This window comes from Mus pahari, chromosome 1, assembly GCF_900095145.1.
Source record: "Mus pahari chromosome 1, PAHARI_EIJ_v1.1, whole genome shotgun sequence".
Taxonomy (NCBI): domain Eukaryota; kingdom Metazoa; phylum Chordata; class Mammalia; order Rodentia; family Muridae; genus Mus; species Mus pahari.
Genome location: NC_034590.1, coordinates 90,509,925 through 90,522,517, shown reverse-complemented (window position 1 = coordinate 90,522,517; position 12,593 = coordinate 90,509,925). Strand labels below are relative to the sequence as shown.

The window sequence follows — 12,593 nt, the reverse complement described above, 5'->3', positions numbered from 1 at the left end:
AGCACACACACACACACACACACACACACACACACACACACACACACACACACACACTCACACAACTTATATGACAGTTACTCTGAGAGATTATGTTACAATAAACTGCTTCTTATGTTTAACATATACACTATGTTAGAACATCCACAGGACAACGAAAACCAGCTATTCTTTTGGCACTAATAAAAAAAAAAATGGACAAGGGCCAATCTGTCATAGAGAATCAGATGTTATGGCTTCAAATGCAAACCCAGGGATTTTGGAACTTGCAGGTAGATGAAAGGAGTTTTCAAGGGTATTTTTTGCTATCTCATTTCTCTTACTGTTTTTTTGTCTATGTGTGTGTGTGGACTCTCTTGTGACACACTGCACAAGTGAAGATCAGAGGACAACTTGCAGGAGTTTGTTCCCTGCTTCCACACGTGGGTCCCAGGAACAGCACTCAGGTTGTCAGGTGAGCTTCATCCTGTCGGCAGGAGCTTCATCCATGAGCCATCTAACTGGCTCTTTCTGTTGTTTGTTTTTTTGGGGGCAGGATCTCATTACATAGCCCAGGCTGGCCTCAAACTTCAATCCTTCTGCCTCTACCACCTAAATGCTGGGATTACAGATGTGTACCATGACTTCCAGCCCCCACGGTTAAACTGACTCTGATTTTTTCCTCAAAGTACATACACTCTAGACTTCACAATCTACTGCTTCTACACGATTTTGCCAAGGCAGACTCAACAGTGAAATCCTTAAAAGGCCTGTTTTAGTCAACAGGTGAGGATGGCTTGCATGTCTCACTCTGCTGTTCTGTTTTTTTAAACAAAGATAGAGGCAGTGAATCTAATATCGATGGCCGATTAAAACGGGCCATTTCCCTGTGGCTGGAATAACACTCCCACATTAAATCTGAACTCCTTTTAAAGAGGAAGATCATCAAAGTCCCAGACTGACCCTGGGGAGATGTCCAGACCCAGTCAGTGTTTACACTCTTGTCCCCTCATTCTCAAACATCTTAGACAAATCCCAAGGGGCTGCAGCTGGAAGCTGCTTGCTGCAGATGACCTAGTGTCAAGTAAGTAAAACCATCATGTTGGAAATGGCCAAATGGCCTTGGAATTCTGCACAAGGATGCTTCAGTCCCATAGCGGATGTGGTCATGGGGTGCAAAGGGCACTTTTATTTGAAGGCAAGTTGCCCAGCTCCTAAGCCATGGTCTTTCTGTGAAAGCTTTGAGGTACAGCTGCTTCCACACCCCCCAAATTCAGGACTCAGAGGTAGTCAATACACATGTATAAAAGCCAAACCTGTTTTGAAAAATCTATATTACATAGCAGGTCTAAAAAAAAAAAAAGAAATTTAAAAGGATGCCAAGAAATCATGTGTCCAGTGGAAGGGCATTAAGTGAACCCATCTCAAAACTGAAAGGAAGACCCGTCGTGGAAAGCTAATAGAAAGGTCTCTGTTCTGCGTTTGCATTCCCAGCACAAGGCCTGGAGACCCTGAGATGTGAGTCCTGCCTGCAAAGGCTGGCGAGAGAAGCCCTGATACTGTCTGATCATTCAGACAGAAAGATACTTGCTTACATCTCAGGATGAAAAAAGGAAAACTGGGCGGGGAGAGACTCATTAGGCTGCATCTTCAACCCCCACTCCCACAAAATACCACCCCTAACAGGGCAGTTATAATGTCTCCGCCAGTTGCAAAGACTATCAAGAGTGAGAAAATGGAATACAAAAGTGAGTTTATATCATAATAAAACTACTTCTCCCTCCCAAACGAAATGAGTCCCATCCTCCCCTCCCCAGCCCTTCTCCTTGGCAGTGATCCTGTGGGGCAGTTATTCCTCCATCTGGGCCCAGGCCTCTTCTGCCTTCTCGTAGTACTGGTTGGCTAGCCGGCCCTTCATGGCTTCCATTGCTGCCTCAGCCGCCTGGGTGTATAAGTCTCCTGAAAGAGAGCAGAATGGGGGACAAAGAGGTGAGCCACCTGTCTCCATCAAGCTAACAAACTTCATCCCATCCAAGAGAGCATCTGAGGTTTCTATAGCAACCTGAGCTGTATGGTATAATCCAAGTCCCTGGGGATAGCATATGATGAAAGCTTGCTGGCCAGAGCACTCTTCTAGTCTCTGGTGTTGCTGTGGAACTCAAGAGCTTGCCTGCTGAGCCACACCCCCTTCCTGAAAAGGAATTTGTTTTCCCAGGCAACCAGTCTAAATGACAGCTCAAAACTGAAAAGAAGTATCTAATGTTGGGGACCAGAGAGATGGCTCAGCAGTTAAGAGAACTTGCTTGCCTTTAAGAGGACCCAAGCTCAGTTCCCAGTATCCTCATGGGGCAGCTCACAAGTGCCTGGAACTCCAGTTACAGCTGGGATCCAGCACCCACTTCTGGACCCCACGGGTATGTATACACACTCGGCCTATGTTCACACATAAGCGTACATAAAAATAATAAAAAGTTTAAAGTTTTAAAAAGATTTAACATGTCCAACAGATTACAGTAGATAAAACATGGTACATTCACTGAGTGGCATATTATTTAGCAATAAAAGAAAAATAGTAATAAAAGATGGAATAGTTAGCCGGGCGTGGTGGCGCACGCCTTTAATCCCAGCACTCGGGAGGCAGAGGCAGGCGGATTTCTGAGTTTGAGGCCAGCCTGGTCTACAGAGTAAGTTCTAGGACAGCCAGGGCTACACAGAGAAACCCTGTCCTGAAAAACCAAAAAAAAAAAAAAAAAAAGATGGAATAGTTATAAGATAATAGAATAAAAGAGTGACAACAGAAAGAAAATCCGTGTGCAAAGATGATGGCTGTCAGCTTGATGCCCTGGGTTCAGTCCCTAGGATAGACATGGTGGCCAGAAAGGGTGAATCCTTACACGCTGTGTTCTGATCTCCAAATGCACACACACAGATGATAAAAATATTTTTTATATAGAAGGAATGAGCCAGGAAAGGTAGTGCATGCTGTAATTACAGTATAAGGTGAGATACATTTGTAACCAGCTAGATTACACAAAACTTTGACTCAAAACAAAGAGCGAGGGTGTGAGACCCTAAGTGAAGAAAGTCAGACATGAAAGGCCACTTATTATGTGATTCCAGTTGTAAACTGCGTCCCGAACAGGCCAATTCTTAATGACAGAGAGTGGATTAGTGATTACGGGCCGGTTACTGGAAGTGACTGTTAACTTATACAGGATTTCTTTTAGTGTGTGAGATTGTGTAAGGTTTGATAATAGTGAAAGGAGATGAAATATTATGAAATTTTCAGCCTCATTTTTAAAATTGCAAAACCTGTCCATAAATTCTAATACATAATTGCCCTTCATGGGGGGAGAGTGTTTCCAGGATCCACAAAGCATAACAAAATCTGCTCACGTCAGAGTGTGTGTCCTATTTATATATGGCCTATGCATCTTCTCTTTGCTTTAATCATCTCTAGATTAGTTGGACAGCCAAATGCAATGCAAGTGCTTTTGGCTTTTTGAGACAGGGTTTCTCTGTGTAGCCCCAGCTGTCCTGGAACTTACTCTGTAGACCAGGTTGGCCTTGAATTCAGAAATCCACCTGCCTCTGCCTCTCAAGTGTGTGTGCCACCACTCTCTGGCCCGCCTTATTTTATTTTTTTTCAAGTTTTGGGGGGTGCACATGCCATGGTGCAGGTGTGAGGTCAGAGGACAATTCTGTGGAGTCACTTCTCCCCTTGTACCTTACATGGGTTCTGATGATCAAACTTAGGTTGCCAGCATGACCTCAGACCCCCACCCCTACTTTTTGTTGTCTTCTTATTTTTTTGATGCAGGGTCTCTCTCTCTCTCTCTCTCTCTCTCTCTCTCTCTCTCTCTCTCTCTCTCTCCCATTGAACCTGGAGCTTACTAAGTCATCTACACTGGCTGGTCAGCAAGCCCCCAGATCCACTTGTCTTTGCCAGGCCAAGGCTGGGATAATAGATATAAATACCACATCCTGCTCTCCCCCCACCAGTCCCCAAAACAGGGCTTCTCTGGGAAGCTTTGGCTGTCCTGGAATTCTCTTTGCACAACAGGTGGGCCTTAAACTGGGAGACCCACTTGCCTACCTCCCAAGTGCTAGGATTAAAGGCGTGTACCACCACTGCCTGGCCCACATCTTGTTTTTATGTGGGCTTTGGTATCCAAATTCAGGTCCTCAGGCCTGTGATATTAACATGTGGGAGGAGCTGTCAAAAGGATCAGAAGTCCAAGGTCATTCTCAGCTACACAGTGAGTTTGAGGTTCACTGGCCTACACAGGACTCCATCTCTGAATGAATGAATGAATGAATAAGGAAACAAAGAATTAAGATTTTAAAAGGCTTGGAACTGGGAAACTGGTTCAGGAGTTAATAGCAGGGACCTGAGTTGAGTTCCTAGCAGGCACGTTAGGAAGCTCCCAACCACCTATAGCTCCAGCTCCACAGGATCACACAGGTTCTTCTGACCTCCTTAGGTGTCTGTCTATCTGCCCCTCCACCTCACTGCCACAAGCCTAAAACAATAAAGATAACCTTACTAGTGCACACTAGCACTCAGGAGGCAGATGGATCTCTGGCCAACCTGATTTATACAGTGAACTCCAGGCCAGCTATGGCTGTACAGTCACACCGACTCAAGGAAAAGAAAAAAATCAGGGCTGGAGAGATGGCTCAGCAGTTAGAGCATCTGCTGCTCTTGCAGAGAACCCAGATTTGATTCCTAGTACCCACGTGGCAGCGGCTCTTAACCGCCCGGTAACTCCAGTTCCAGGGGATCCAACTCTCTTTTCTGGCCTCTGAGGATACCAGGCACACATGGGTAGGTAATCACCCATACATATAAAATAAAATATGACAAAGTGAAATTAAAATGTTCATCTACATACCAGGTCCATAGAGCCCCCTACTGTGGAAGCGACACATCTGGTAACCTGTTCTTATCCCAGTGGGATGAGAACTATGGACCTTCACCAGCCCTGTCCTGCCCCAGGGAAGGTCTGTGGGCCTCACCTGATCTTTGGGGGTTCTTGTCCAGTCCAAATCCCCCGGTGAGCAGCATCTCCGCCTCCCTGGCCAGCAGTGCGTATTGGGGCTCGTCCTGTATCCCATCGTACTCCCCGCCTTCATCGCAGTCGGTTGTCTCCAGGGCTGTATTGTACCAGTGCAAGGCTTCCGACCAGTCTTGACACCTTGCCAGGAGACAGGAGGGGAGAAGGATATTACCATGGCGATGGGGTGGGAAGGCAGAGGACCACTGAGCTGGAGGGGCAAGCCTGGGATCCCAGTGGGACCACCACCTCTGAGCTACAAACTATAGTACCAAAGGCCACCACATCTAAGTGACACACCTTCACACTGTAGACTTTTAGTTTATGGCTTTTTTTTAAATTGGATTTATGTGTTCCCAAGTGTACACGGGGGAGGGGGGGAGGTGGCAAAAGAAGGAACTGGATTTCCTGGGGCTGGAGTTACATGTGGTTGTGAACATCCTATTGTGTGCTGGGAACCAAATTTCAGTCCTCTGGAATAACAGCAAGTGCTCTTAACCTCTAGGAAAACTCTCCAACCCCAGTTTCTTCCTTCCTTCCCTTCTCTTGTTTTTTTTTTTTTTTTTTCGAGACAGGGTTTCTCTGTATAGCCCAGGCTGTCCTGGAACTCACTTTGTAAACCAGGCTGGCCTTGAACTCAGAAATCCGCCTGCCTCTGCCTCCCGAGTGCTGGGACTAAAGGCATGCGCCACCACACCCGGCTTCTCTTGGGTTTTTTGAGACAGGGTTTCTCTGTGTAGCCCTGGCAGTCCTGGAATTTGCTCCTGAGTGATGGCATTAAAGGCATGTGCCACGACCACCTGGCCTCAGTTTCTATATTTTTAAGGGCTCTTCCCTTAACAAAGCTGGTCCAGTACCACAGCTCTCTCATGGATGGAAGGAGAACACCTTGGGAAAGAGTAACATTGATCTAGGACTCTACCTAAGAACCCCATGGCTAGACATTGCAGGGAGTGTCCCTGCTACGCTTGCCTTTACCCAAGTGGCAGAAAGGGACAATGCCGAAGCCTCTGGAACAGTGGCTCTCAACCCCAACCATAAAATTACTTTTGTTGCTACTTCATAATCGTAATTTTGCTGTTATGAATTGTAATGTAATATCTGTGTTTTCTGATGATCTTAGGCGACCCCTGTGAAAGAGTCATTCGACCTCAAAGGGGTTGTGATCCACAGGCTGAGAACTGCTGATCTAGAACCATTTGAACTAACAGAAATAAACCAGACCCATATTTCTTTATTTGGTAACAAGGTCTGATTTGTAGGCTGGCCTTGCGTGTGAGAGCCATGCTTTTGCTTCAGCCTACCAAGAACTAGGGCTACAGGATCTACCACCACAGTCAGCCAGCCCCCCTAGGCTCTGCCCCCCTAGGCTCTGCCTGTGCCGGCTGGCCCTGTTCTCCACTGCACATGAAAGCTGTCTTACTGGATCTCCAGCTCCTTAATCTACAGTAACACACATAAGCCAAACCGCCAAGGGGGACACCTAGGTCCCAGCCAGGGCTTCACAACACAAACCACAGAGCTAACACAGCAGCTGGCTGTTTCTCTCCGGCTGTCACCAGTCTGAGGGATTATTTACTGTACACTGCCAAAGGGCAGAGAGGAAGTCTGACAGAAGGGCTAGAGCATCCTCAAGTATGCCAAGAACAGCGGCTCTTGGTGACTTTCATCCTGATTGCCTGGCCTTGGCTTCCTCCACCCTCTACGCTGTGCCAGCTTACCCCCTTCCATGCCAGAGCTGCAATCCTTCCAAGCCCAAGCCAGTACCTGCCTGCCCCTGAACCTTTGTTGTCTCCAACCTGGAACATCTTTCCTCTAGCTCTGTCCATACCCAACTTTGCATCCTTCCAGCTAAACCACCCCTTCTGAAATACTGTCTGCAAACACTTAGTTTCCTAGAACAATGACTGGTCATCAGTTCCTTGTCTCTTTAGCTTTGTGGCCTTATTTCACCAGAATATGAGCCTTAAGAAGGAAAGAGCCTTGTGTGTCGTTTACTACTGTGCTTCCCAGGCCTGGCCGGGAACAAAGACTCCATGAAGGTGTGTTGACTAAATAGATATAGGCATTCAGCGGGCAAGTCTGATGTCTAGGAGCTAACCTTGGCTCTACTTAGTCTTTGACATAAAGTTGAATACTCAGCATGTAGGTGACTTCGGGCAAGTCTCTTCATTTCTCAGAACAACAGTTTAGTCATCCACAAAACCCATAACCTGCCATGTGTGTGCAACTCCTCCTGGGAAGCAGTGAGCCAGGCCCTGTACTCTGCACCAAGAAGAGGCATGAGGGAGTTCTCGGTGACATCGGATCACCCTCTCAAAGGGCTCTCCAAGAGCACTTGCTGCTGCAGACACCTGGCACAGAGAGGCCAGATGCCACACATCAAAGTTTTTGACTCTAAGAGCTTGATAGGGAATAGCCACAGACATGACTTTTCTTTAGAACCCAGTAGAGAAAAAGTTCTCTGTGTGAGTGTGTGTGTGTGTGTGTGTGTGTGTGTGTGGCATGTGTTGGCCAGCAGACAATCTCGGTGCGGTTCCTCAGGTGGAGGCCATGTGTGTGCATGGATGACTGATGTGCACTGGTATGAAGAAAGCCAGATGGTGGAGGACAAATGAGTGTCCTTCCTCAGGTGCTCTCTACCTTGGTGTTTTGTTTTGTTTTGTTTTTTTCCTTTTGAAACAGGGTCTATCACTGACCTGAACCTTGTGAAGAAACTCAGCAATCCACCAATCCTCATGTCCGAGGCAAACAATTTACTGACCAATGGGAGATGGATTCTTGACACTACAGAGAAGGTTCCTGCTAAGCTATCACAACATGGACATACAGAAAAACTATGTATCCTTCATGTTCCCTTCTAGAAAACCTCAGAAGGCTCCTGAGAAGCCAGGCTTCTGTGGGATCCATAGAGAACCAGCAATGGCTCCCATTATGAGATCAATTCCATCACTGACTTCTGTTTTTGGATTCAATGATCTTTCATGCCACACCAAGGAATCAAGAGGAAGCCAGACGCCTTCCACGCCTCACACTGCAGAAATCAGCCCCAGCATTTCACTCTGAAGGTTGCATGAGGAATGCTGACAGTTGTTTTGCTGGTGCCTTCAAGAGCCTTAGAACCACTAGGGAAACACCTGGAGCTTCCTCCTCCCACCTCACTCCTCTTAGATGGGAAATACACATAAGACTGTGATAGAGTTCAGTGCTAGCGTACCACCATGAGTGAGGCCCTAGATATAATCTGCCATGCTCCAGCATAAAAATACAATCAAAGCCAGTGTCGAGAGACGGTTTTGTGCCCTGTGTATTCAGATGCTGACTTCTGTGCCCAGAGATCTAATTGCAGTCCTGACGCTGGCATTGCCATGCGTCTCCTGTCTCAGTGCTGTGCATCACCTCTGTTCTCCATCACCTCTGATTGCTTAATAAAGAATTGATCAGCCAATAGCTGGGCAGGAAAGGAGGAGGCAGGACTTCTGAGTCCAGTGAGAGGGTCTCAAGTGGGGACCAGAGGGAGAGAGGCAATTCCCCAGGAGAATTGTCATGAGGTCATGAATAGAGCAGGAGCAGCGAAGGACTAAGGTATCAGGTAACGGGACACATGGCTAGGTAGTAGGCAGCCTAGTATGGTTAGAATAAATGTGAACCCTGCCCAGCTATAGTGCAAAATGCTTATTAATAAGTATACTTGGTCTCCAGGTCATTATTTTAGAGCAAGGGTGGGTGTAGAAAAGCCCTAAACTTTTACAAACAAGAGCAGAAAAAGGCAGTCAAAAAATCACCCCAAACTCTATTCTCAACAGACAATCATACTGAACCACATAATATTTCTAATTTTTTTTTTTCCCCAAAGCAAATCTTTACAGGTCCTGGCAAAAAATAGCTGCCATCGATTGCATACTTTCTCTGTCAGGCACTGCAAGGAAGGTATTTGATCTTCATGGGATCATCTAGTGATAGATGCTATCATTATTCCTATTTCACCAAACGAAGAAACAGGCCAGGGAAGTTAAGTAACTTGTAGAAGATCACTGGATTGGAACCCATGTCCATCCTGAATGAAAGGAAAAGCATCTCTAGTGGCTCAGGTCACCCCAGCATCATCAGGAGAGTCACAATACCTGTCTGGGCTGAGGTTCAGGCCAGTGTCAAAAGCTCGGGCCACCAGAATCATGGAATGCCTGTCACCAGCTTCTGCCGCCTTCAGTAAGTAATCAAAGCCTTTTGTCTTGTTCTCCTCTGTCTCCTGTCAAAAAGCAAGGGCACAAACAGCAAATGAGTGTGTGTGTGTGTGGGGGGGGGGGGGCTCCCTTGTCAATCTCCAGTTTCTTAAGTTTTAAGAGTTCTGGGCTGGGACTACCATAGAACATGTCCATGGCTTTTGGTATACCAATAGACTTGTTCAGCTATCTCCACCATAGATTTTAAAAACTAAATTTTAGCCAGGGTGTAGAGGTGCACATCACTTAATTTCAGCACTAGGGAGGCAGAGGAAGGCGGATTTCTGAGTTCGAGGCCAGCCTGGCCTACAGAGTGAGTTCCAGGACAGTTGGGCTATACAGAGATACTCTGTCTTTTGTTTTGTTTTGTTTTGTTTTTCGAGACAGGGTTTCTCTGCGTAGCCCTGGCTGTCCTGGAACTCACTCTGTAGACCAGGCTGGCCTCGAACTCAGAAATCCGCCTGCCTCTGCCTCCAAAGTGCTGGGATTAAAGGCGTGAGCCACCACTGCCAGGCTAGATACTCTGTCTTAAACAAAACAAAACCCTAAATGTTTATTATGTTTACTTATTTATTTACTGTGCATGAGTGTGCCTGTGTCACAGTGCCTGTGTGAAGGTCAGAAGACATCTTTGTGGGAGTTGGTTCTCTCCTTCCACCATGTGGGACCCAGTGATTGAACTCAAGTTGTCATAGTTTGTGACAAGTGCCTATACGCACTGAGCCATCTTGCTGGTCCAATTTCAGAACACCTTAACAAGTTAAAAAAGAAATACCATATCCCACAACTCACAAGCTTTCCCTATACCCTTCTGTCCATAATACCCCAGCCAGAGGAAATGACTGGTCCACTTTCTGTCTCCGTGAACTCTGGATGTGTCATATACATGGAGTGGACTAAAATGATGTAACACGCGGTCTTTGTGTCTGGTTTCTGCCACATAGGTTGCAGCATGACTGAACTGCATTCTTTCTCCCGATCAAACGTTATTCCATCCCACTGTTTTTTATCCCCTTATCCACTGATGGGAGAAAGCAACGTTGCTATGATGACATTTGTGTGCATACATGCATACAAATCCCCATGGATACACAGCTGGTTGCTTCAGACAGGGCTGAACCTGTTAGCTCAAGGCTGACTTGGAACTCATAATCCTCTGTCACAGCCTCCTGAGTACTGAGATGATGGAGTGCATCACCATGCCTGGTTTTGGATGTTTTTCTGGGGAGACTGTAAGAGACAAGGACTTTCCCCAGAGCCTCCAATGGGAGCACAGCTGTTACTGGTACCCAGAATATTTCTCCTGCTGTACTCTCAGGGTGTAGTAATTTGATGTGAGGGTCTCAGGCAACTGGTGCACTTATGAATGGACCCGAGTAGCCAGTCAAATAGTTAACTTGCTATTTTAGAAAACGGGAAAATGGCCCTGGAGGTGTGGCTCGGCAGTGGAGAGCTTACCTACCATGTGCAAAGCCCTGGATTTCATCCTCAGTAAAGAAGAGAGAGTGGGAGGAGAGTAAGAATGGAGAAGGCAGGTGTGAAAGGGAACGGGTAGCGAATAAGGAAGGAAAAGGCAGGAGAGGCTTTGTTTGCTGTGAACATTTTTAATATTAAGATTATTAGGAGCTGACAAGAGGCCCCTGCAGGTAAAGGCTCCTCCCATCAATCCTGACAACCTAAGTTGATCCCTGGGACCCACAGGGTGCTAGAGAACCCATTCCTACAAGCTGTCCTCTCATCTCCATGCACATGGTTTGGGAAATGCACATGCACACACACACACACACACACACACACACACACACACACACACACACACACGTGTACATACACACACACAAATTTTTTTTTAAAAAAAATGACAATAATGCATTACTTGTTCAAAAGTGACACTAAGGTCCCCAGCACACTCTTCTCCACCCAGCTGCTGGCCACAGTCAGCTCCGAAGAGGGCTAGGCCCGAGTCTGGCTTTGTCCAGCCTCCTATCCAGTCACAGCCTCCACCACCACAGGACAGATGGGAACAGAAAAGGACAGACAGACCCACTGAACTCTCAATTTCTCACGGACAGCTTTTCCAGGCCCTGTCCATCCAACTCTCTCTTCCTGCGTGACCAAGGACCATGAAGGAGTTGGGGGTGAACCGTACACCATCTCTAGCACAGCACCACCATCTTGGCACTTCAGCTCCCACCTGGCTGGCGCTTCAGCCCCAGCTCCTGCCCCGCCTCACCCCACAGTCCAGCGCTAACGACTCTGTCACCATTTTGCTTCTCATCTTTGGGCATGAGTCTGAGCGTGTATGATTTCCCTAAGAGAGTGGCTTGCCTCCCACACTCTGCCTCGCTCATCCCCACCCGGCCTTTCTGTGGGTCTCCCATGGCCGGCCCTTTTCCATCCATCCCTGAATGAATGAGAAGCTTCTGAGTGCCCAGCTCTGCACCAGCTATAGCAATGTGGCAGAAGCATGATCAAGAGATAAGCACAGACCCATCCAAGACCCACCCATGCGGGCTCTTCCTCATTTATTTCCAGGATAGCAGTTTCTCCTAGAATATCCTGTCATTTATTACATGGACCTGGGACTTGTTATCTTCCACTTACTGGCCAAAGATAGCAATCAATTCTACCTCTAAAGTGACTGACCCCAAAGTTAATACCAGAATTCTTTGATTTTGAGAATAATGGGTATTGTGGAACTGGCCTTTCCTATACATGACAGATGACAGCCTATATATGTGTGTGTGTGTATATATATATACACACATACATATATGTATATATACATATATAATATATATATACACATATATACACTACACACACACACACACACACACACACACACACACACACACAAATGAGACACTTGTCATATACATAGCCCAGGCTGGCCTCAAACTCCTGATCTTCCTGCCTCAGCCTCCTAAATGCTGGGATTACAGGTGTGAGTCACCATGCTCATCTGCCCATAAAAATCCTCTAACTGAAGCTGGGCAGGGTGGTACATGCCTATAATCCCAGCACTCCGGAGGTGGAGGCAGGCAGACATCTGTGAGTTCAATGCCTGCCTACATAGGTCTCCATAGTGAGTTTCAGGACAGCTCCAGCTGTATAGTCAGGCCCTGTCTCAAACAAACAAAACAAAACAAATCCTCCTGTAGGTAACTACCAGGATGTGGGCGGGGTAAGTGATGGACTGGTAGGGGTAAGTGATGGACTGGTGAGGGCAAATGATGGACTGGTGGGGGTAAGTGATGGACTGGTGAGGTAAGTGATGGACTGGTGGGGGTAAGTGATGGACTGGTGGGGGTAAGTGATGGACTGGTGGGGG

The 12,593-nt window shown here is 46.9% G+C and overlaps 1 protein-coding gene across 3 annotated transcripts in view; it reads right to left on the bottom strand.

Annotated features, from left to right (window-relative positions):
- Positions 1-1,722: 1,722 nt before the first annotated feature.
- Positions 1,723-12,593, bottom strand: part of Eef2k (eukaryotic elongation factor 2 kinase) — a 65,264-nt gene continuing 54,393 nt past the window's right edge. For all 3 annotated transcript variants that reach the window (XM_029543815.1, XM_021195316.2, XM_029543820.1), the window contains 3 exons: positions 9,161-9,285; positions 4,999-5,177; positions 1,723-1,938 (listed from right to left, as the gene is read on the bottom strand). In XM_029543815.1, the coding sequence (XP_029399675.1) occupies positions 1,829-1,938; positions 4,999-5,177; positions 9,161-9,285 (414 nt within the window). In that variant the 3' untranslated portion in view covers positions 1,723-1,828. The remainder of the gene's footprint in view (positions 1,939-4,998; positions 5,178-9,160; positions 9,286-12,593) is intronic.